At 46.3% G+C, this 23,588-nt stretch overlaps 1 protein-coding gene, 1 non-coding gene and 1 pseudogene across 3 annotated transcripts; 2 read left to right on the forward strand and 1 right to left on the reverse strand.

Annotated features, from left to right (window-relative positions):
- The first annotated feature begins 1,730 nt into the window (after positions 1-1,730).
- On the forward strand, positions 1,731-23,588 carry ZNF134 (zinc finger protein 134). Of its 2 annotated transcripts, XM_025270377.3 has the most exons (3): positions 1,731-2,597; positions 3,068-3,194; positions 21,646-23,588. In XM_025270377.3, the coding sequence occupies exons 1-3, from the start codon at positions 2,190-2,192 to the stop codon at positions 22,884-22,886; spliced, it is 1,776 nt and encodes a 591-aa protein (XP_025126162.3). In that variant the 5' UTR covers positions 1,731-2,189; the 3' UTR covers positions 22,887-23,588. The 2 variants fall into 2 exon arrangements, 1 of the variants encoding a protein (XP_025126162.3); XR_003104845.3 differs by lacking the exons at positions 1,731-2,597; positions 3,068-3,194 and adding an exon at positions 15,528-16,223 and having other exon boundaries at positions 21,646-21,783.
- Positions 3,201-8,592, forward strand: LOC112580463 (annotated as a pseudogene).
- On the reverse strand, positions 12,988-13,094 carry LOC112580505. The gene has a single exon (XR_003104900.2). It is a non-coding gene; the product is annotated as a U6 spliceosomal RNA (small nuclear RNA).

A 23,588-nucleotide genomic window follows, 5' to 3' on the forward strand; every position in this document is an offset into this window, starting at 1 on the left:
CCAGGTTTCCCTGTCCTTCACTGTCTCCCGGAGTTTCTCAAACTCATGCCCATTGTCCGTAGTGGGGCCGGTTTACACTTGTTCCCTGTGACTGACGCAGCGCGCCCCTTGCCAAAGCCTATAGAGCAGTGGGAACTCTGGGTAATCCGGAGTGTCTGGACCATAGGCTTGGGGCAGAACGTCCGGCATCACACAGATGGCGGTCATTGTCTGTTGCTGGGTCTGTACACTCCATCACAGCTTCAAGAATGTGGTGTCTGGCCCCAGGAAGGCTCAAACGCAAATGTCATCCCACCTCAACTTGACCGCAATATGTCTGAAGGTCAACGATGGTGAATAACAAACGTGCTTGGATCCTGTACTTTTCCTCCTCCCCTTAAGGATCCCACTCAATGCACACCTGGGATGGCAGTCACCGTGTTGAGAGACCCTCTTCATGTAATTCAGGGTTCTCCATGTCCTCACCCTACCTCACCCCCATCTGTGTCCTAAGAATAAGAAGCGCCTAATCAGGTCACTTCTTTCTGGCCACAAAGACGTTCTTTATCATCATATTAGAGTCTGCACGGGGAAAAGGCTTTACAAGTCTAGCAAATGTAAGGAAGCTTTTACAGCAAGTGCTCAGGTGTTCAGCTCTAGGCAGTACACACTGGGAAAGACCTTATTTGTAGGGTAGTGAATAGGGTAAATCTGTTAGCCAAACTCCCATCTCAGAGACCACTTGGGAGTTCACACTGGAGAAAGGCTTTACGGCTGTGTGGAATGTGGCAAAACCTTTTTGTAAATACAAAACTACAATAGAGCTTGAAAATCAGTAGATACTCATTGAACATTTAATTTTTTATTAAACGTTTACTTCTTTTTTAAAGAATCGAATGAACATGACCCCAGATTCCTATCCATTTTAAGTTTTTACTGTTTAAAGGCTACTTTAAAGGTCTTAAAACTGTACTTCAAAGTATTAATGTTTTAAAGAATGAAAAAATAATCAAATTTCTAAGACAAAATCCTGAGTGGCAAAAATTTCCACATAGCCTCTGCTCAGATAACTGTCTATTCTTGTCCTGTTCAGTTTTCTTTGAGATCTTAACTTTTGTTTTTTAATCCTCTGCAGATATGTTGCCAGAGCTATCCAGCCACTATTTTGGAAAAAACTACATTAACAGCTTTCAGTGACTTGTATTTCACAACGTTTTCTGGAATCATCTCCACTCCCCATGCAGATGCAATCTTTGCAGTAACAGTAGGAATGATAATTGTTTTGACCCAAGAACGAAAGAGGAGATAAAACCAAGGAGGGTCTTGGATTGCAGGAATGGAAAAACCAGACCCTTATCGTCCTTCCCTCCCCCATGTTGTAACTGTTAACAGAACAGTATAACCTGTCTCACCTCCTACCCCATAAAGAGAAGGTATTTGCCCTATTCTTCCCCCACATATACACGCCTCACCCAATCAGCAAATGACCTGCAAGACCCCTATCCCACTCCTTGTACCCTGGACATAAAAGTGGGCTAAGAACCCCTGTTCAACGTCAGTTTTCCCTTGAGCTGGCCCGCTGTTTTAACAGTCTCACATTCTAATCAACTTTATTTCCCGCTCATTCTGTCTCCTGTTTGGAAATTCTTTTCCAAACCACACCATGACAGTAATCACTTCTCATCAAAGAGATCAGATTCTGATGACCCCAATTTTTTTTTTTTTTTTTTTGGTTGTTCTTTCCACACTTTTATTTATTTAAGTTTGAATAGATTTAAATCCTTGAGGCGTATAGTATCACACAGATTCTATGTCCACTGGTGTTAGCAAGAAGGTTGCTTAGGAATTTGGAACAAATCATACCACTGTCTCTGTGAACACGAGATATTTTCCCCCAGATTACTCTGGTTTTGTTGTTTTCCATCAGGTGTTGCGTTGTTGTTCTTTGCTCTGTACACATGAGCACATCTTTTGCCTATTTAGAATTCATTTCAAGCACATATTTTAAAGAAGAGCTGTGTGCTCCCTCTGGTTCCGGACACTGGGCTTATTTATATTTAGCAAAAACGGCCTTGGATCACAGCCTTCCAGATATATGTGCCTTTCAGAAGTCTTTTTCCCAGCAGGACTCCACAGCTTCAAGACTGTTTAAAGAGAAAGGCTGATGTCCCAAACCTTTATCTCAGGGTTCTGGAATCTTCTTTGCACTTATGGCCGTCACCTTGAGAGTTTACCTGGAGGTCCTGGTAAGCTGCGCTCCTAGGTCAGGCATAGAGCCGGGAGAACTACATTGCCCAGAGCATTCTGCCCCGAGCGCCTTCGGCGTTAAGCCAATCAGAACTCAGGAGAAGTGCACTTCCTACGTGAGCATCGCGTTGGGGCGGGACTTCCGGCACTTTCCAGGTGGCGGTCGTTTTGTAGGCTCTTGGGTGCTATCGCCCAGTCTCAGGTTCCGGAGCGGCGAGTGCAGATCGAGACAGTCCGAGGGCAGACTCTTGCCACCCGAGGCCCAGGAGAGGAACCGCTCTTCCCGCGTCCCCCCGCCTCTCCTGTCGCTCCTGGTCCCGCTCCGCCCACAGAGTCCGATGGCGGCGGCGGCGCCGAGAGGCCCGCCTCAGGTAAACGCTGGTACTCGGGGCCCGCACCGCCCTCATCCCACCAGACACTAAAGCCCCAAGTGTTCACGTGCCGGCAGCTCAGGCGCCGGGGGCCAGAACGGTGAGGTGGCAGTGGGTGGGATCTTGTGACTGACTGATGGCTCCTGGGAGAGGGTGACAGGTGGAGGGACCCCACCTGTTAGTGGGAAGTTTGGAGTTAAAATACTTTCATTTCTGGAAGCTGAGAAGTCCCTGCATGCCAGGCCCAGAGCTTAGGGATCATCTGTCTGCCCACCTGCCTGTTGCTGTGGGTGGACAAAGTAATCAAAGGGACCATGAGAAGAATGTGCACATCAGAGCCACCAGGCCTGGTATCTCCTCTGAGATGGGGAAATAGGGAGGTGGGTGAGCAGGGTTTGATTGGTGGGTGGATGAACTTGGGGTCCTGTGAAAGAAGCTGATCATGGAACGAATTGTCCCCATCATGGCAGGCCTGTGTGACCTTTGAAGATGTGGCCATTTACTTCTCCCAGGATGAGTGGAGGCTCCTTAATGAGACACAGAGGTTCCTGTATTGTGATGTGATGCTGGAGAACTTTGCACTTACAACGTCCCTGGGTAAGGCCTTCATATTCCTCCCAGTGTCCTCAACTGACCTCTGTCTTTTCCCATCTTTCCCTCTCTCCAGGAGACAGCTCTGTCCATTCCACAGCTGGACCATGGTCTCTGCTACCTTCCCCCCTTCCTGGCATATGTGCTGTGGGTGCCAGTGCTGAGCTGTGTGCACTGCCCCAAGCACTGTGCTCCTGAAGCAGCCCCAACATCTGCTACCCCGAGGCATGCAGGGAAGTGTCTGGTAGTCAGTCTGGCAGTCAGCCTAATAGAGCTCGCATTTCCTGCCTTCCCCTTGGCTGGATGACTATCCATATCTATGACACCCTGTGACCCAGATTCTTCTCTTTTCCTTTTTTTTTTTAAATTAAGATACAACTGACATAGGGCATATTAGTTTCAGGTATATTACATAAAGATTTGATGTTTGTATATACTGCAGAACGCTCTCAACAGCAAGTCTGGTTAACATCCATCACCATACAGATTTGCATTTTTTTTTTTTCCCTTATGATGAGAACTTTTAATTTTAAGACTTCCTTGTGACTGTCTATATCAGGAATTCTAGACCTTGTTATGGTCACTATCTATATGGAGGTTTTTCTTGAAAGACCCTGTTTTGAGATTTTGTTGTAATATTCTTTCCTCTCCTGTGGTCTCTTGTTTCTTGAGTTGCTCTGGACCAGTGCTGACATTTCCTGTCTTTCCCTAAGGACATGTTTCATTCAGGTCTCATGTAGTTACAGAAATGGGGAATGTTGGGGGAGCCCTGATTGCTTTACAGTATGAACAGGGCAAGATGATCTCAAAGAAGGCCTGGCCCTAGTGAATGTCAAAGGAGGTGAGGGCATGAAAATGAGATTGTGTTTAAATCATACTAGGAACCTACTGTGTGTCCACCAGTGTTTTGTTGCAAGTGACACTGGACACAGATCATCTCAACACTTTCTTCTGCATACTTGACACTTTCTTGATTTGTCATTTCAGTTTCTGACTGTCCCTGCCTTTCTGATCTGCATGCATCACTTTTGTCTCCACTGCACCCTCTGTAGTTCTCCCACAGTGACTTACACTTAATAGACATATTTCAGAGATATTGTGGATTCGTTTCCAGATCACTGCAATAAAGTGAATCACACATTATTTTTTGTTTCCCAGTGCATATAGAAGTTATACCATCCTTTAGTATATTGTGTGCAATAAAATTATGTCTAAAAAACAATATACCTACCTTAATTAAAAAGTACTTTTATCCAAAAAATCCTAACCATTGTTTGAGCCTTCCGTGACTCATAGTTGTCACATCAAAGATCATTGATTCACAGAGCATCATAACAACTATAATAATATTGAAATAGTTTGAAAAATTGTGAGAATTACCAGAATATGACACAGAGACACGAAGTGAGCAAATGCTGTAGGGAAATTGGCACCCACAGACTTGCTGAACTTAGCATTGCTACAGATCTCCAATTGGCAAAAAAATGTATCTACAAAGGGCAATAGAGCAAAGTGCGGTGATAATGAGGTATGTCTGTAAAATGAGGTGTGTGCATATTCTTAAATAGTCCTTGAACCCAGTTGCTCAGTTCCAGTTGTATTTCCATGGGCCTGGACACTGCCATCCTTCTTCGTAGAATGGACATGTTCTCAGCTGACAAGATCTTGCTGAAGGTTGTTGGCAGAGGAGTGAGTCATTGATCCTGCCTCTCCTCCTCTTGTGGCATTCATATTTATGCCCTTTGTTCTGGAAAGTGTCCCTTCTGTGATCTTTGGAGGCATGTCACTGCAGAGCAGCCCTCCCTTCAAATCAGTACCTCATCCTGAAAACACTTACATGGCTTCATTCTCTGGCTTGAATGTATGTGTGTGACATGCCTTTTTGTGGGACTTCCATTTCCCACTGAAGCTCACATGCACATTATTAGTGTTACTCTGCTTTCAAGTTGTTGGTGTGAAATGGAGGAGGATGAGGTGATACCTTCTGAGCAGAGCCTTTCTGTAGGAGAGTCACAGGTCAGGACTTCTCAGTCAGGTCCATCCACCCGGAAGATTCATCTCTGTGAGAAATGTATCCCTGTCTTGAAAGATATTTTGTAGCTGACTGAGTTTCAGGCAGCGTATCCTGGGCAGACACCATACTTTGGTGGGTGGTCCAAAGGCTTCTGGTTGAACCCAAACCTTCACCAGTACCAAGAGCATGGCAGTGGAGAGAAAGTCTTTAAAATGGACATGAACAGGGCCTCAATTGTGACGAGCTGCATATTCTATGTGTTAGGGCAGCCCATCCCTAGTGAGGAGAGTGGAAAGGACTTCCTAGCTACCTTGGGCCTTCCTCAGCACCAGGCTACTCTCAATGGTGAGAAGCCAGCCAGCAGCATTGAGTGTGAGGAGGCCTTGAACAATGGGGAAAGTCATCTGAAGTGGATTGAATACAAGAAAGTTTTCGGCAACACTCATACACTTCACCACCAGAGAGTTTGCACTGGAGAGGGTCTTGATGAGTGTGACAAGTGCAGATACAAATTTGTTCAGCACCATCAAAGTCACATTGGAGAGAGGCCTAATGAGTGCAGTGAATGTGGGAAATTCTTTAGCCGTAAAACCCACCTCATTTGACACTGGAGAGCTCACACCGGAGCAAAGCCTTATGAGTGCAGTGACTGTGGGAGATCATTTGGCCAGAAATCTCATCTCATTCCACACCAAAGAGTTCATACTGGAGAAAGGCCTATGAGTGCAGTGAATGTGGGACTATCCAGAAATCCATCCTCATTAAACGCCAGAGAGTTCACACTAATGAAAGGCCTTATAAATGCAGTGAATGTGGGAAGATGTTTAACCAAAGTTCTGGCCTCCTTCGACACAAAAGAGCTCACACTGGAGCAAGGCCTTATGAGTGTGGTGAATGTGGGAAATCATTTATCTGTAAAACCCATCTCATTTGACACTGGAGAGTTCACACTGGTTAGACCTTATGAATGACTTGAATGTGGAAAATCTTTTAGTGAGAAATGTCTCCTTGTTCAACACCAAAGAGTTCACACTGGAGAAAAGCCTTATGAGTGCAGTGGAGGTGGGAAATTCTTTAGTCAGAAATCTGCCCTCATTCAACACCAAAGGGTTCACACTGGAGAAAAGCCTTATGAATGCAGTGAATGTGGAAAATCCTTTAGCCGCAAAACCCATCTCATTCGACACCAAACCGTGCATACTGGAGCAAGGCTTTATAAGTGCAGTGAATGTAGGAAATCTTTTACTCAGCACTCTAGTCTCCTTTGACACAGGAGAGCTCATGTGCAGTGAATGTAGGAAATCCTTCAGCTGCAAATCTAATGTCAGTCAACACCAAAGAATTCACACTGGGAAAAGGCCTTGTATACACATTGAATGTATGCTTTTTCCTTCCTTAGTATAGATGTGGTGGAGGTAAGTGTCTGTGAGGAACCATCCACCTAAGTTAAATCTCGTATTGGGATGTCCACAGACTGGAGATTGATTCACTGTAAATTTCACAGTTGTGTGGGAAGCACGTGTAACCTGCCAGGTTCACTGCCAGTTTCTTTGCCAGAAACCATCTCACCTCTAGCATCTGGCATGTCCTGATGGTTGGCATCAGTCACCACCCTGGTGTGTTCAGAGCAACTGGCCTCTGTACTCTCCCATGTGTTAGAGGAAATTATGACTATCGTCAGCCCTTAAGGAGTCTTCATTCCCTTTTTTCTGACAAGTTAGGGCCTGGACCTGACCGTGTGTGGGCTCAAAGACTGCTATCTGAGTCCTTGCAGAGAACTAGCTTTTATAGGGACACAGTTGGTCTCAGGTAGTGCTTGTGATGGAGTTTTCCGGCTTTCAAGTCACTGAACCAGAAATTGCCTATTGCATGTTACTCTGATCTGTATAATAATAAAGGCCTTATTGTTTAAGCACCTTAGTCTTGGAAATGCTCTTCACTGTGTGGAATAGTTTGAAAGCACAATAGGACTGTCAACCTGAGGGATAAATTACTTTTGTAGTGGAGATCCAAACTTAAGGTGCCCGAGATGGCCGAATATGGCATTCTTGCTTTGTAGTAGTTTGCATTGCTGCCAAGGCCTCCTAGGAAAGGCTACTTTGTATTATAATTTTCTGCCTGGATGCCAGAGGTCTGTGGATTCTATTACTGGAGACAACATGCATTTGTTTTTCCTTACTTAAAGGGGATAATGCACAATGTCAAGCTCTGCTGAGGGGAATCTTAACCCCAGTTCTCCTACAAAGGAGCCATGTACCCTGATACCAAGAATTCTGTAGGCTAGTGTCCATGGTTGTAAGACTGCAGGGGCAGGGGAGACCACAGTTGGTATGGAAACATTGGTTACTAGAGAGGGGAGGAGACTGCAGCAAGCTGTGTGGAAGAAGATACCTCTTCTAAAGATACAGCCACAAATGTTGTACTGAGTGACAACAGGATGAGTATGTCCAGAAATCTCAGGACCTCCAGGTATGTTTATGTTGTGAAGTCATTGGCAGACAAAATAAGGGGTTGGGGGGAGTCTTCTAGGCTTTCTGAGCTGTTCACCTCAAGGCCATTGCTATACAGGCAACAGAAGCAGGGTGGAGACATACTGTGTCCAGACATGTGGTTTTGTGATCCAGTCAGCAGTCCTCTTGACTCAGTGGGAGATGACCTTCATTGTTTGCCAATATTTCCTGCCACTGAGAAGAGATGGCACCTCAAGTCTTGAGAATCGAGATAGTGGAGTCATTTTCTGAAGAATCGGGCATTTAGATTTTTATTTGGATTTTTATTATGGAACCAGTTTTTAAACCTCTGTAAAGGTATGGAATAACTTGTACATATTCAGAGTGTACAGTTTGAGAAGTTTTTACCTGTATGCACTTGTGAAACCATTATTATGATAATGAGTATACCTGTCACCTGCATATTTTCCTCATGCTGTTTTATAGTCTCCTGACTCGCCCTGGCTGTACAGACAACCATTTATGTACATTCCTTTACAATAGATTGTATTTTTAGAATTTTATGATTGATCATGAAATGTTTACATCTTTTTCTGATTTCATTGATCCTATATAGTTACTTTGTGATTCATTAATCGTTCATTAAATGTTCATTTAATGAATGAATTGTTCATTAAATGTAAATTAATTGTTCATTAATTCATTAAATGTTCCTTACAGGAACATTCTTATTTTTCAGTACTTTTCTCTTCCATGTATAATTGACTGTTCATTCATCGATTTTATTGATATTTGAGTTATTTCTAGTGTTTTCTTGTTGTACAGTCACTCAGTCATGTCCAAATCTTTGCGACCCCATGGACTGCAATGCCAGGCTTCCCTGCCCTTCACCATCTCCTGGAGCTTGCTCAAACTTACATCCATTGAGTCAGTGATGGCATCCAACCATCTCATCCTCTGTCGTCCCCTTCTCCTCCTGCCTTCTATCTTTCCCAGCATCAGGGTCTTTTCCAATGAGTAGGCTTTTCACATCAGGTGGCCAAAATATTGGCACTTCAGCTTCAGCAACAGTCTTTGCAATGCATAGTCAGGGTTGATTTCCTTTAGGATTGACTGCTTTGATTTTGCAGTCCAAGGGACTCTCAAGAGACTTCGCCAACACCACAGTTCAAAAGCATCCATTCTTCAGCTCTCAGCCTTCTTTGTGATGCAACTCACATCCATACCTGACTATTGGAAAAACCATAGCTTTGACTATGTGGACCTTTCTTGGCAAAATAATGTCTGCTTTTTAATATGCTGTCTAGGTTTGTCATAGCTTTTCTTCCAGAGAGCAAGGGTCTTTTAATTTTATGGCTGCAGTCCCTGCCCGCAGTGATTTTGGAGCCCAAGAAAGTAAAGTCTTTCACTGTTTCCATTGTTTCCCCATCTGTTTGCCATGAAGTAATGGGACTGGATACCATGATCTTAGTTTTTTGAATGTTGAGTTTTAAGCCAGCTTTTTCACTCTCCTCTTTCACTTTCATCAAGAGGCTCTTCAGTTCCTCTTTAGTCCAAGGCGCCTGCTCATGTGCCCGCAGCCCAAGAAGTGGGGTCCAGGACGTGAGGTGGTTGTGTGTGGACTAACGGACTATGAGGCATGGGATGGACTGATGGGCTGTGTCTGATGGACTGTGATGGCTAGTGGGAAAGGGACCCACAGGCGCAGAGGCTTGGAGGTTGGACTGTGGCGGGAGAATTAGAAAAAACTGGGATCTGTCTTGTATCTGCCTAGAGCAGAAAGTGTGAGGTGGAGTCTTGCCTAGACTGTCAAGCTGAGAGTTTTGTGGGCTCAGACAGTAAGGAATCCGCCTGCAATGTGGGAGACCTGGGTTCAATCCCTGGGTGGGAAAGATTCATCAGATAAGGGAATGGCAACCCACTCTAGTATTCTTGCCTGGAGAATTCCATGGAGGGGGAGCCTGGCAGGCTACAGTCTATGGGGTCACAAAGAGTTGTACAGGACTGAGCAGTTAACAATTTCACTTTCACTTCTGAGAACCCATTGAGCCATGGAGAGTTGTGAAGAGAAGAAAGACACAGTCTGATTTAGGATTTTGCAAGTTTTCCAAGAGCTACTCAGAGAACAGACTGAAATGGGAGTGATGTGGGCAGTGAGGTGCAGGGAGGGTGAGTCCTTGTCCAGCATAGCTGCAAAGAGGCAGCTCTGCTGACTGAAGCACAGAGTTTAGTCTTTTAACCCGAGGTTATCTGGTCTCCAGGGTTGGTGAGAGAGATAGGGGAGGTTTGAACCCCTTGGAATGCACCTCTATGGCTTGCTTCTACTCACAGATCCCCATGGCTGAAGAATCACTTAATGGAACCTACACAGAGAAGTGGAGGGTATCCCAGGCCCTCACTGGTTTGGATCTCACTCATAGAACCTGAGACTGTGGTGTCCTAGGACTCTTCGCCTGCCATTTTCCAAGCCCTTGGGTCTGGGGACCTGGGAGAAATCATCTAGACTCACTCATTCTAAGTTCAGGCCAAAGGATTTTCTGGAGGAATTGCTCTTTCTGCCACCAATGGGAAAAGGTGTAGAAGACTATCTCGGGAACACCTACCAGCATGTTAAAGTGCTTGGTTGGGTGGCCACAGCTGGGAACAGGGCACAGATCTTTCTTTTAGGAACAGAGAGCAGGGGGAGAGGAGTCAGTCTTGTAATGTGGTTGCCTGTGAAGTTGGGCATCTGCTGTGGAAGTAACACAGATTTGGAACAGAGGAGGGCGATAACCTTACTTCCAGGCTTCATCTGGTTACAGAGTGGAAAACAGACTGGGAGGAGGAAGGCTGACCAGGGAGGAGGCTACTGCAGAAGTCTTGATGCATGGTCATGGACCAGAGTAGTGGCTGTGGAGGTGGAATAAGTGGTTGGATTCTGGATTCATTATTTGAGATAGGCTGCCCAGATTTTCTGATTTTGAGGGTGAGAGAGAGAAAGCTAAGAGTCAGGGTTGATGGTAAAGCTTTGGTCTTGTGACTGAAAGCCTGGAAGCTTCACTAACTTTGAGATGAGATGTTCAGTAGTAAGAGTGATTTTCCTTGGAGATATGAGGAGTTTTTGTTTTTGGCTGGGTTTCCATTCTGAGATTTTTTTTTTTTTTCCAGAGAACAAATGAGTGGTGGCCTCAGGTAGGCAGCTGGACAGAGAAGTCTGGGAATCTGGGGTGCAGTTCAGCATGTGTGTGTGAACTCAATTGCTTCTGACTCTTTGCAACCCCATGCCCTCCAGGCTCCTCTGTCCATGGATTTTCCAGGCAGGTGTACTGGGGCAGTTGCTATTTTCTACTCCAGGGTCTCTTCAACAAAGGATTGAACCTGTGTCTCATGCTTGGCAGGTGGATTCTTTACCACTGAACCACCTGGTAAGCCTGGTAGAGAGTTCAGTTCAGTTCAGTCGCTCAGTCGTGTCCGACTCTTTGCGACCCCGTGAACTGCAGCACACCAGGCCTCCCTGTCCATCACCAACTCCCGGAGTTCACTCAAATTCACGTCCATCGAGTCGGTGATGCCATCCAGCCATCTCATCCTCTGTCGTCCCCTTCTCCTCCTGCCCCCAATCCCTCCCAGCATCAGAGTCTTTTCCAGTGAGTCAACTCTTGGCATGAGGTGGCCAAAGTACTGGAGTTTCAGCTTTAGCATCATTCCTTCCAAAGAAATCCCAGGGCTGATCTCCTTCAGAATGGGCTGGTTTGGTCTCCTTGCAGTCCAAGGAACTCTCAAGAGTCTTCTCCAACACCACAGTTCAAAAGCATCGATTCTTCGGCGCTCAGCTTTCTTCACAGTCCAACTCTCACATCCATACATGACTACTGGAAAAACCATAGCCTTGACTAGATGGACCTTTGTTGGCAAAGTAATGTCTCTGCTTTCGAATATGCTATCTAGGTAGAGAGTTATCGGTATCTAAAATTCACATATGATTCAGTATGACTAATGTTAAAGTGAGAATTAGGGACAGGTAAGAGGTTTTCAAATGGTGTTGGGATTCATGAGAGGTCATGGGTAGAACTGGATACTGTTTGGTTTTGCCCTATTCTCTGGGGTGAGTCCAGGGAGATGACTGTGGTGTGGGACAAGGAGTTGGCAGTGGCTGCAGGGATGCAGCTGTGGGGGTCTGGAGATGTGAGAGAGGTACATGTGGAGGTAGGAAGCATGAATTGATGGCTCTTGGGCCCTAGGATATATAAGGGTAATGGGTGTTGTGAGGCATGATATGGAAGATCCCATGGGAATTGCCTGGCAGGAAGGGATGTTTAGTTGCTCAGTCATGTCTGACTCTTTGCAACCCCATGGTCTGTAGCCTGCCAGGCTCCTCTGTCCATGGGATTTTCCAGGCAAGAATATTGGAGAAGGTTACCATTTCCCTATCTAGGCAATGTTCCTAACCCAGGGATCAGACCTGGGTCTCCTGCATTGTAGGGGGATTCTTTACCGGCTGAGCCTCCAGGGAAGCCCTGACAGGAAGGGATTGAGTCCTGCAGTTCTGTCTCTGAGCATCTCTCTGATTGCATCTCTTTGCCTTCCTGTGTGTAGTTGTTGAGGGCGGGGCACAGTGATGAGTGGAACCAGGAGTGGAGGGCAGTACCGGTGGCTTCAGGTTCTGGTATCTCATCTGAAGTGGAGAGCCCAAGAGAAACCTGGGTGTGCAGTAGATGTGTGTGGGATGGATTGTGGATCCTCAGGAGAGAGGACCGGCAGTTTCATCTGTCCCCATCATGAGAGGGCAATGTGACTCTGGAGGACGTGGCTGTGTATTTTCCTGGGAGGAATGGAGCCTCCTTAATGAGGCTCAGAGGCACCAGTACCGTGACGTGATGCTGCAGGTCTTTGCACTTATATCCTCACTGGGTAAGGCCTGCACAATCACCCCCTGTGACCTGGGCTAGACTTTGCCTTTCTGCTTTTCCTTAGAGGCTGCTCTGCCCTTCCTGCATTCAAACCATGGCGATTACTTTTTTCCCCTAGTTCCTTGGGTAGATACTATTGTTGCCAGGGCTGAGTTGTTTGCTCTACCCTTTTCTCTCCTTGGAGCGTCAATACCTGCTGTCCTGAAGCCTAGTAGGAAGCCTAATGGATCCCATCTTGTTTGTCCTTTCCGTGGTTGGATCACTTTGCAGACGCATGATTGCTTGGTTTGGCTCCCTTCTTCTCACAGTTCTTTCATAGTTGCCTGTGCTGAGAATTGCCATCACTGAGGTGGGCACTACTTAGGTGCACAATGAGCTATTTTCCTGATACCTTCATCTGAGGTTCTTTTTTTTTTTTTTTTTTCTCACGTTTCCAACGAGCATTTGAAAATATGGAACGCTTCACGAATTTGCATGTCATCCTTGCGCAGGGGCCATGCTAATCTTCTCTGTATCGTTCCAATTTTAGTATATGTGCTGCTGAAGCGAGCACTCATCTGAGGTTATTTTGTAACATTTAGTTTTCTTTTCTGTGATCGGTCATGTGATAAGTTTCTCTGAGCTGGTACTGGCCATTTACCTGTCTTGCCTTTCCCTCAGGACTTTAGTTTTCTAGGTTCCATGTAGTTGCTCAGCATGGGTTGCAGGGGAGACCTGGATGTCTCACAGAATGGATATCAGTCCTACCATGGCAAGATGGAATACAGAGGCCTGGGCTAGGTGGGGTGAGAACATGACATCAGAGTTCACATCTTACCAGGAACCTGTTTAGACTAGTGTTTTGGAGCCATTGTTGGGTACCACACCTCGTTTACATCTTTTCCCTCATTGTTTATACTTGGCCAACTTGTCATTTTAACTCTGACTTTTAGTTCCTGGCTTCACCCAACTTTTCTGCCTCCACCTGTTACCCCTTCCTCTTTACTGCTGGCTTTGTAGATAGACAGACATGTATCTTCTCTGAGGATGCTGTAGTGACTGATACACTATGAGGATCTGTCTGGTGGCAAAGGTGAGATGATTTATGCCATAAAACCTGGCAGTGACTTAATTATGGCAAGGGTCCTGAGTAGGTAAAATATAAAACACAGCTCCTGAAGATTCCTCACATACCTGGAACCCATGGCAGATGTATCCTCATAGAGGCTCTCTAGAGCTATCACACTGAGCAGAGAGCACATTCCTTGAAGATCAAAGGCCATTACCTCATGTAGATTTTGTCATGCAGAAAGCTTTTTTTTCCACATAAGCAGAATTCTCAAAACTTAAGGTCTGAATTGAGATTTTGGTGTTCAGTCAGAGCAGATTGTTAACTGAAGGCTTTCTCATGTTGGCTGTACTCTTGAGGCCTTCATCTAATGTGAAGTTTACGGTGCTGAATGAGGTTGTAGTTTTGGCTAAATGATTTTCCACATTCAACTGTATTGATAAGGTTTTTCTATAGTGTGAATTCTCCGATGTAGAGTGAATCTAAACCTTTTTCTAAAGGATTTCCCACATTCCATGCACTCATAAGGCCTTGCTCCTGTGTGAACTCTTCGGTGTTGAATGAGGCTGGAGCTTTGGTTAAAAGATTTCTCACATTCGGAGAAGTGGAAGAAAGTCACAATTTTTTGGTCTCCCAGCTAAAATAAAAGTTATGTTTATACTGTAGCCTATTGTGTGCAATAGCACTATAATAATTTAAAAAAAAAGGACTGCTTTATTTAAAGTATTGGCATACTTTTTATTTAAAAGATACTTTATTTTTTAAAAAAATGCTAACCATCATCTGAGCCTTCAGTGATAAGTCTCTCTTATCCCTAACACAGCTGAAACTCACAAAAACCACTTAAGGCTTCCATCTGTAAGTGTTTTTGAAAAAAGGAAATATGAATGGAGTGTGACTGGACTCAGAGTGACATTTGGCTGGATCATCAAAAAAGCAAGAGAGTTCCAGAAAAAATCTATTTCTGCTTTATTGACTATGCCAAAGCCTTTGACTGTGTGGATCACAATAAACTGTGGAAAATTCTGAAAGAGATGGGAATACCAGACCATCTGACCTGCCTCTTGAGAAACCTGTATGCAGGTCAGGAAGCAACAGTTAGAACTGGACATGGAACAACAGACTGGTTCCAAGTTGGGAAACGAGTACGTCAAGGCTGTATATTGTCACCCTGCTTATTTAACTTATATGCAGAGTACATCATGAGAAACGTTGGGCTGCAAGAAGTACACTCTGGAATCAAGGTTGCTGGGAGAAATATCAATAACCTCAGATATGCAGATGACACCACCCTTATGGCAGAAAGTGAAGAGGAACTAAAGGGCCTCTTGATGAAAGTGAAAGAGGAGAGTGAAAAAGTTGGCTTCAAGCTCAACATTCAGAAAACGAAGATCATGGCATCTGGTCCCATCACTTCATGGGAAATAGATGGGGAAGCAATGGAAAAAATGTCAGAGTTTATTTTTCGGGGCTCCAAAATCACTGCAGATGGTGATTGAGGCCATGAAATTAAAAGACGCTTACTCCTTGGAAGGAAAGTTATGACTAACCTAGATAGCATATTCAAAAGCAGAGACATTACTTTGCCAACAAAGGTCCATCTAGTCAAGGCTATGGTTTTTCCAGTGGTCATGTATGGATGTGAGAGTTGGACTGTGAAGAAAGCTGAGCGCAGAAGAATGGATGCTTTTGAACTGTGGCGTTGGAGAAGACTTTTGAGAGTCCTTTGGACTGCAAGGAGATCCAACCAGTCCATCCTAAAGGAGGTCAGTCCTGGGTGTTCATTGGAAGGACTGATGCTAAAGCTGAAACTCCAATAATTTGGCCACCTCATGCGACGAGTTGACTCATTGGAAAAGACCCTAATGCTGGGAGGGATTTGGGGCAAGAGGAGAAGGGGAAGACAGAGGATGAGATGGTTGGATGGCATCACTAACTCGATGGACATGAGTTTGAGTGTACTCGGGGAGTTGGTGGTGATGGACAGGGAGGTCTGGCCTGCTGTGATTCATGGGGTCGCAAAGAGTCGGACATGACTGAGCGACTGAACTGAACTGAATTTACAGCTTTGGGGAATATCTGAGAAGACATTTCTAAACGTTTCTTCCATCCCTACAGATGGTAGGTATCCCTACATGGTAGCTGTGTGCAGGCTTCTAAAGAGTGAAGCCTCTCCCCATCCTCGGAGCCGCGACGCCCCAGCGCCCCTTGTGATAACAATCGGCCTTAGCCAAGGCCGCAAGGGCGTCTGCGAATTGCTGCAACGGTTGTCTCAGCGGAAACTACATTAACCAGATGCCTCTGCGCCACAGAGCGGCACAGCTAAACGGTGTTTCTGTACGTGCGAGGTCGTCTGGGAGGGACTTCCGGCATCTTTCTCGGGGCGGACATCTTATCGATCCTAGGTCGACCTGTCTTGAGTAGAATCTCGGGATCTGTGGTCCAGTTTAGAGGTGACAGAAAGCGAGAAGGCGCGGGAGGAGACCCTATTCTCGCTACAAAGAGGCTCGGCGGTGGCAACTCTCGCGAGGCTTCCCCCACCAGCCAATCGACAGCGGTGCGCGGTTCCGACGTGAGATCCCTCCGGACTCTGTGGTCCTGACTGATGGCGGCGGCAGCACTGGACCCGTGTAGGTGGGTGCTGCGTTCCCCGGATCTTGGCGCGTCGCGACCCCCACCTCAGAATCGTAGGACCCTGAATGAGTGGTGTTTGTCGAAGTCTTTGTGATCTAGGGTCCGGGGCGTTTGTGGATGGACCCACCATTTCTGACGGCTTTTGTGTTGGGGCGTGGGAGAGTGTTACCCGCCCAGGGACTAGCAGGAGCAAAGGCTTGGGACTGCGACTGAGCCGGGAGCTTTCGGGGAACGTGAGTGTTCACATCCTCGGGGAGCAGAGGGGGTGAGTAGTAGTCGTTCCTGGAATGGCAGGGTGAGGCGAGTACAAGTACAACGTCCTCAGCCATGCAGGGATGTGATCTGATCAGAAGTTTTTAAAAGTATGCCAAAGCTTAGGGGAAGACAAACTAGGGTGGGATAGAGGTGATGAGGATGGAGGCAGGCACACCGGTAAGGAGACTATAAACTACAGTAATGTTGTGGAGGCTGTTCCAGAACAGTGGCAGGAAGGGTTGGGAGTGGATAAGTCATTAAATTCTGGAGAGATTTTAAAGATAGAACTAAGATTTCTCTGCTGCGTCAAATATGACTAAGTGAAAAAAGAGTGTGAAAGACTACCCAAGTTTTGTTTTGTTTTTCCCCTGAACATCTGAAAGAATCAAAATGGGTAGATTGGAACAGGGAGTACCTTTCGTGGGGGGAGATCAGAACATGGCAGGAACATGGACATGATAAATCCATAGTGTCTCACAGTGGAGGCGTCACAGGGGCATCTGGTTATGCTGGCCCAAAGTTATGCAGAGCAAGCTAGGCTGGAGAACTCTGAGGAATGAGGCCTCAGGTCAAAGCCTGGCAATGAGATTTAGGGGGAGAATGTTAAGGATGTTACTTTATGTGGTCCCTGAGGTGAGAGATTAGAGTACAGGGAAGAAGAGGGGGGCATCCCTGAGATTTCCTCCAGAAAGGAGAAGTCTTGGAACGGGTTCTGGCTGGTGTAAACAGAAGGAGAGGGCCATAGGGTGTTAGGACCTGACCTGAGTTGGAGAGCAAGGTGTGAGGTGCTATAAATTTGCCACCCTGTGGACTCAGCATGCCCCTCGGTGGCACAAGGGAGAAGTCAGCCAGGCTAGTGGATCAGCCTCACCCTATTTCAGGGCACTGGTACATCAGTTCCCCAGCTCCTCAGGTGATAAGAGTTGAAGAGCCAACAGCATGCTCACCGATGTATACCTGGCAGATTGGTTTGGTGAGAGGACCTAGTGTATACTTGGCAAGTATACTTAAGTAGACAGTGATAAATTAAAGGTTTTAAAAACTCAGAACCTATTACTTCATTTGCACCAAAAATATGCAAAACTGTTAAGCATATGCAGTAAAAGTTAATTCCAAGGTTGATGTCTACTAAATTGGTGTGTACTAACACATCTGAGGGAGAAGGCAATGGCACCCCACTCCAGTACTCTTGCCTGGAGAATCCCATGGATGGAGGAGCCTGGTAGGCTGCAGTCCATTGGGTCGCACAGAGTCAGACATGACTGAAGCGACTTAGCAGCAGCAACAAGAACACATCTGATACAAACAGCCCTATTAGGTGGATATCGTCATTATCCCTGCTTTATACATGAGAATACAGAGAGCTTGGGTTATGGTCACATAGCTGGTAGGAGGCAGCACTAAGGTCTGAATATCTAAAGTTAGACAACCTGAAATCATTGTCACCAAAGGGCAGAGCAGGGATGAGGCAAACAATTAAGTTTGTGAGACCCCACTGGAGTAAACTAGCATTCCCAGATCCTTCTTCCTACCAGGTCGCTGTAGTGGCAGAAGTGATTATTACCCCCACATAAATGAGTGCAAAGTGTGCCAGTCCTGTCAGCCTAGCCCACCCCTCCATGTTCTTGGTGACCTATATGGCAAATAGTGGGGTCTTGGGAATTTTAACCTACCCTTCTGCCTGCCATTGGGTTTGGAGACCCTTGTGTCCCCAGAGGTCTTGTGCTCTGAAAACTGGTCTGGAATTATGTGAAAGGGTTTCCATTTCCAGCAAGCAATGGGGTGAAGTGTGGAACAGTGTCCCAGGCATGGGAACCAGCCTGTGCAGATACATCACTTAAGACTGAACAGGTTGTGTTCAGGGAACTTAAGGTCTCCATTATGTTTGGTGATCAGAAAACAGGGGACAGGATTCAGCTCTGGACTGGGAACCTTTGGAGCTGGGCTTCTATTTTGAAAGTGGTGGGAGCTATGAAAAGTTTGGAACAGAGAAGAGAGTGATCCGATTTTGTCCTTAACAGGATATCTCTGGCTGTACAGTGAAGAAAAGACTATGGGGGTATAGGAAAGGGGACTGTTGATGATGGCTGGGCCAGAGTGGTGACTACAGAGATGAGAGACAAGTGCTTGGATTCTGGTGGGTTTGGTTTGGTTTGGTTTTGTTTTTTAAAGTAGAACCAACCAGATTTTCTGATGTGGAGGGTATGAGAAAGAAGGGGAAGAGTCACGGATGATTCCACAATTTTTTTTTGCCTGAGAAGATGTAAGGGGGAAAAAAGCCTCAACTGAATTTGTTAAGTTGCTGGTGAGAGTAACTTTCAGAGGTAGTATCAGGGGTTAGGTTTTGATCATGTTGAATCTGTGATGTTCCAAAGACATCTGAATTGAGGTATCAAGTGGACAGCTGGACCCATGGATATGGAGTTCAGAGGTGGGATTCAAGTTGGAGACATTCACAAGATGACAGCCAGTAACTGACTAGGGTAGTCGTGTATCAGGTTTAGAGAGAGAACCTTTATGTCATGAGGGTCTGGAAAGGAGGTGGGGACAGTGGAGTGGAAGTAAGAGTTACCTTCAAGGCAAGAAAAGGGAGACTAGTGTCCATGGTGAGTAAGGAAAATAGGATGTGGCACTTGATGAGGTTTTCTAGGGAGAAAGTGGACATGAGATGAATGCTGGGGTAAAGCAGTAAAGGAGATGAGGCGAAAGTGAGACCAAAGTCAGTGCTTAGTCCCCTGTCCCTGTGCTTCTCAGGTTTTTGTGACCTTTGTGGGCACTGGCAAGTTTCAGTCAAGCTGATTGGTTAGTTCAGGGCTAAACTGGGTCAGCTGACAGAGCCACTGTACTTGCGGTGGAAGGCCAGTGGGTGTGGGCTTTGAATGAGAACTTAGTGTAAGTGTGAACCCTGTGATTGATGAGGGTATAGTATCCCAAACATGCTGTAGCAAGGTAGGAAAGGGCTGGCTTTATCTGATAATCTGCACATGGTTCTGGACTGCTGACGGTGAATTTAGGAAGGAAGAATTTAAAAGCTGTGTTTGGATATACCTATGGCAGTCGGGGCCAGAGGTGATCCTGGATGCAGTGACCAAGCATTCTCTGGATGCTGTGTGCAGGTTTACGTCTGGGAGGTACTTGTGTTGTAAGCCTTCTTAGGTAACATGGAATTGTGGTCTAAAGAGTGACATGCCCTTTGAGGTGCAATCTGAAGTCACGACCTGGGGGCTTTGGTACTGAGGGCTCTAGAAGGAATGCGAAGCTCAGATTTGTGTATGAGGGGCATCATCTCTGGATCCCATGGGAACTAGCTGGCAGTGAAGGGTTGGTCCCTTCTTGCCAGGCCCAGACTATACAGTGCCTGTCTGCTTACTTGCTCTAGGCTGGACAGGGTGGTTGATGGGAACTGAGAGAGGAGGTGTCAGTCACCCAAGGGCCTGCTGTCTTGTTTTGAGTTGGGGAGCCTGGGAGGAAAGTGAATAGCAGATAGGCCAGGAACCCTGGGGAGAGAGGCTGCCCTTTTACTCAGTTGTCCACTTCATGCAGGAACACTTGACCTTTGAGGATCTGTGTATTTTTCCTGGGAGCAATGGGGGCTTCTTGATAAGGCTCTGAGACACTCATATCATGGTGCAGTGCCTTCTGTGCTTTGCTCTTACGGTTTTCCTGGGTAAGGCCTTGCATCACCCAGTTTGACATGTTCTCCCCTTCCCCTTTTCCCCCTAGAAGTTGTGATTTCCTTGCTGTAACTGGACCGGGGGCACTCCTCACATAGATCGTCTGGGTGCCAGGGCTCGACTGTGTGTACTGCCTTCTGCATTCCCTGTGCTAACCTGCACCCTCTGGCACTGAAACTGTGGACTTCTAACCACTTGACCGCCAGGGAATTCCCTATTGCTTCCCAGCTTCTGTTGCCCCAGAATTGCCGGGAAGGTTGAGAGTCTTGTGGTCAACCTAGTGGATACTACCCCACCTGGCTTCTTCCTGGGTGGGTGGCTCTGTTTTCATTTAGGGCACCTCTGTGCTTCCCTGGTGGCTCAGCTAGTAAAGAATCCACCTGCAATATGGGAGTCCTAGGTTCGATCCCTGGGTGGGGAAGATCCCTTGGAGAAGGGAACAGCTATCCATTTCACTACTCCGGCTTGGAGAATTCCACGGATTGTATAGTCCATGGGGTTGCGAAGAGTTGGACGCGACTGAGCGACTTTCACGTTCATGTGCTCCAGATTATGTTCACTTCCTTTAATTGTCATTCCTTTGGGCATACCTCTGTCATGAAGTACAGTCAGTCACTGCTTGTGGGGCCCACTGGGTTGTTGCTTTAAGACATTCATTTTGTAATATTTAGTTTTCTTTTTCTCACCCATGGGTGGACTCCCCTGGCCAGTGCTTTCCTTCTCACTTGCCTTGTCTTTCCTCTGTGACTAGTGTGTTCTAGATCCTCTGTAGAACTGAGAGGTTGTGACTCAGCTCTGAGAGGTAATAACTCAAGTCACAACAGAAGGAGCTTGGACAGGTCCTGGTGGGTGGGAGCCTGGAAGGAATGTAACTTCAAGGATGGGTTCACATAGCACTAGAAACCTGTCCTGTGCCCACTACTGTTTGGTGCCCAGGCTACAGGCCATACCTTATTTCTCTTTTCCTCCCCATTCTGGACACTTTACTTGTCATTTCTATTCTGATCTGTGGCCCAGGGCTGCCCACCCCACTCACCAGTGTTCTCTACTGCTTCCTCTGGGATACTTTTCTCTTTTGGACAGTGTTCATGTGTCTTGAGACATAAGCATATCCTTAGAATAGTTTTTGAATACCAATTACTTATTTTAGGTCAGATTTTCTGGGCCTAGACATATATTTCTGGACAGTGGTCCCCTCTCAGTCGTGCCAAGGCCCTTCTGAAAGTCATTTGCTTGTTGTGAGTGGGAGATCTTGCCTGCCTCATCTCCCTGAGCCACACCCATCCCTATGTCTTTGCTGTTGTGAAGCCTTCCCTATCCTGTGACCCATAGTGTCCATTACTGCACAGCAGCTTTCTTTACCTGACCCTAAATCTATTGTCCTGGCAACAACTCTGGACTCAGTCCTGTCTATGCTGGGGACACATTTGTGATGAGGGTGTCCACTCCCACTGAAGTCAACATGCTGTTCAGTGGCGATTTTCTGCTTTCAGGTTGTCGGCATGGAGTGGACAAGGAGGAGGCAGCTTCTGAGCAGAGCGTTTCTGCAGCAGTGCCACACGTTCATGCTTCCAAGGCAGATGCATGGACTCAGATGGCTCATCCTTGTAACCTATGTGGCCCAATCTTGAAAGACGTTTTGCACCTGGACGAACACAAAGAAACACGCCATGGACTGAAACCTTACACATGTGGGGCGTGTGGGAGGCAGTTCTGGTTCAGTGCAAACTTCGACCAGCATCGGAAGCTGTACGATGTAGAGCAACTCCTAAGAGCTGACAAAGGCAAGACATCATTTGTTACGAACTATAGAGCTTGTGAAGAACTTCTGCTGTCAGAGAAGCCCTTTGCATATCAGGAGGAGCAGAAGAAATTCCAGGCCAGTTTGGGTAGTCACCAGCAAAAGGCTACCCACAGCAAGAGGAAGACACGGAGTCCTGAGAGTGGGCTGGCTTTGCACATTGGACAGATGCATTACAAGTGCATCGAATGTGGGAAAGCTTTCAGCCGCAAGGACACGCTTGTTCAGCACCAGAGAATCCACACTGGAGAAAAGCCTTATGAGTGCAGTGAATGTGGGAAAGCTTTCAGCCGCAAAGCCACCCTTGTCCAGCACCAGAGAATCCATACAGGAGAAAAGCCTTACGAGTGCAGTGAATGTGGAAAAGCCTTTAGCCGCAAAGACAACCTTACTCAGCACAAAAGAGTTCACACCGGAGAGATGCCTTATAAGTGTGGTGAGTGTGGCAAATACTTTAGCCATCACTCCAACCTAATTGTACACCAGAGAGTTCACAATGGAGCAAGGCCTTACAAGTGCAATGATTGTGGGAAAGTCTTCAGACACAAATCCACACTTGTTCAGCATGAGAGTATCCATACTGGAGAAAATCCTTATGTTTGCAGTGACTGTGGAAAATCCTTTGGCCACAAATACACCCTCATTAAACACCAGAGAATTCATACTGAGGCAAGGCCTTTCGAGTGCACTGAATGTGGGAAATTCTTTAGTCGAAGCTCTGACTTTATTGCACACCAGAGAGTTCACACAGGTGAAAGGCCTTTTGTGTGCAGCAAATGTGGGAAAGATTTCATCAGAACCTCCCACCTTGTTCGGCACCAAAAAGTTCACACTGGAGAGAGGCCATATGAATGCAGTGAGTGTGGGAAATCATATAGCTTAAGCTCCCACCTCATTAGGCACCAGAAAGTTCATGCTGCAGGAAGGCTTTAGGAGTGCTTTTCACAGAGCAGGACTCACGGGAAGAGCTCTGTGACTTCCTGTAGAGAGGGAGACGTCAAATCATGTGTTGAACTGTGTATATCTAGACACTGACAGTTGAGAGATAGTTTATGAATCCCATGTACAGGGGAAGCTTTCAGAAGCTATGTTGCACTTTCAGACCTGCTCGGGTTCCTTGCTGAATTTTTTAGTATCGATGCCTGTGGCTGAAAACATCTCAACTCTACCAGCTTAGTTACCCTAATATCCTCAGGGGAGGCAGAACTTTGTAGTCTCTCTCTAGTCCCTGGAGGGAATTGTAAGAAACCCGAGTTCCAGAATTCCCTGGTGGTCCAATGGTTAGAACTCTATCTCCTTCTGAGGGCCCGGGTTCAATCATTTGTTGAGGAAATAAAATCCCACAAGCCATGTGGCCATAAATAAGTAAATGGAAACCTGAGTTAAATGGGGGTCCTTGTTTGCTCCCCTCTGACTGGCAAAGGTGTGGGCATGACCCATCTTTAGCCAAGAGGATCTGAGCTGTGTTCTGGTAACAGAGAAGGTTTACTTTCTTCATGGACATTGTTGGTTTCACTCTCATGTGATACTTGTAACATTTTTCCAGCTCCAAGTCACCCAACCTGGATAATTATTTGCCTCATGTTGCTCTGGTTTGTGTGATAATAAATACCTTATTATTTAAACCACCTTTAA

The sequence above is a fragment of the Bubalus bubalis genome, chromosome 18, assembly GCF_019923935.1.
Source record: "Bubalus bubalis isolate 160015118507 breed Murrah chromosome 18, NDDB_SH_1, whole genome shotgun sequence".
In the NCBI taxonomy this organism is placed as follows: Eukaryota; Metazoa; Chordata; class Mammalia; order Artiodactyla; family Bovidae; genus Bubalus; species Bubalus bubalis.

Coding starts and splice junctions, on each gene's coding strand:
- ZNF134 (XM_025270377.3), top strand. CDS start 2,190: ATGGCCGTCACCTTGAGAGTTTACCTGGAGGTCCTGGTAAGCTGCGCT. Junction 2,598..3,067: donor CGCCGAGAGGCCCGCCTCAG/GTAAACGCTGGT, acceptor CCATCATGGCAG/GCCTGTGTGACCTTTGAAGA. Junction 3,195..21,645: donor TGCACTTACAACGTCCCTGG/GTAAGGCCTTCA, acceptor TTCTGCTTTCAG/GTTGTCGGCATGGAGTGGAC.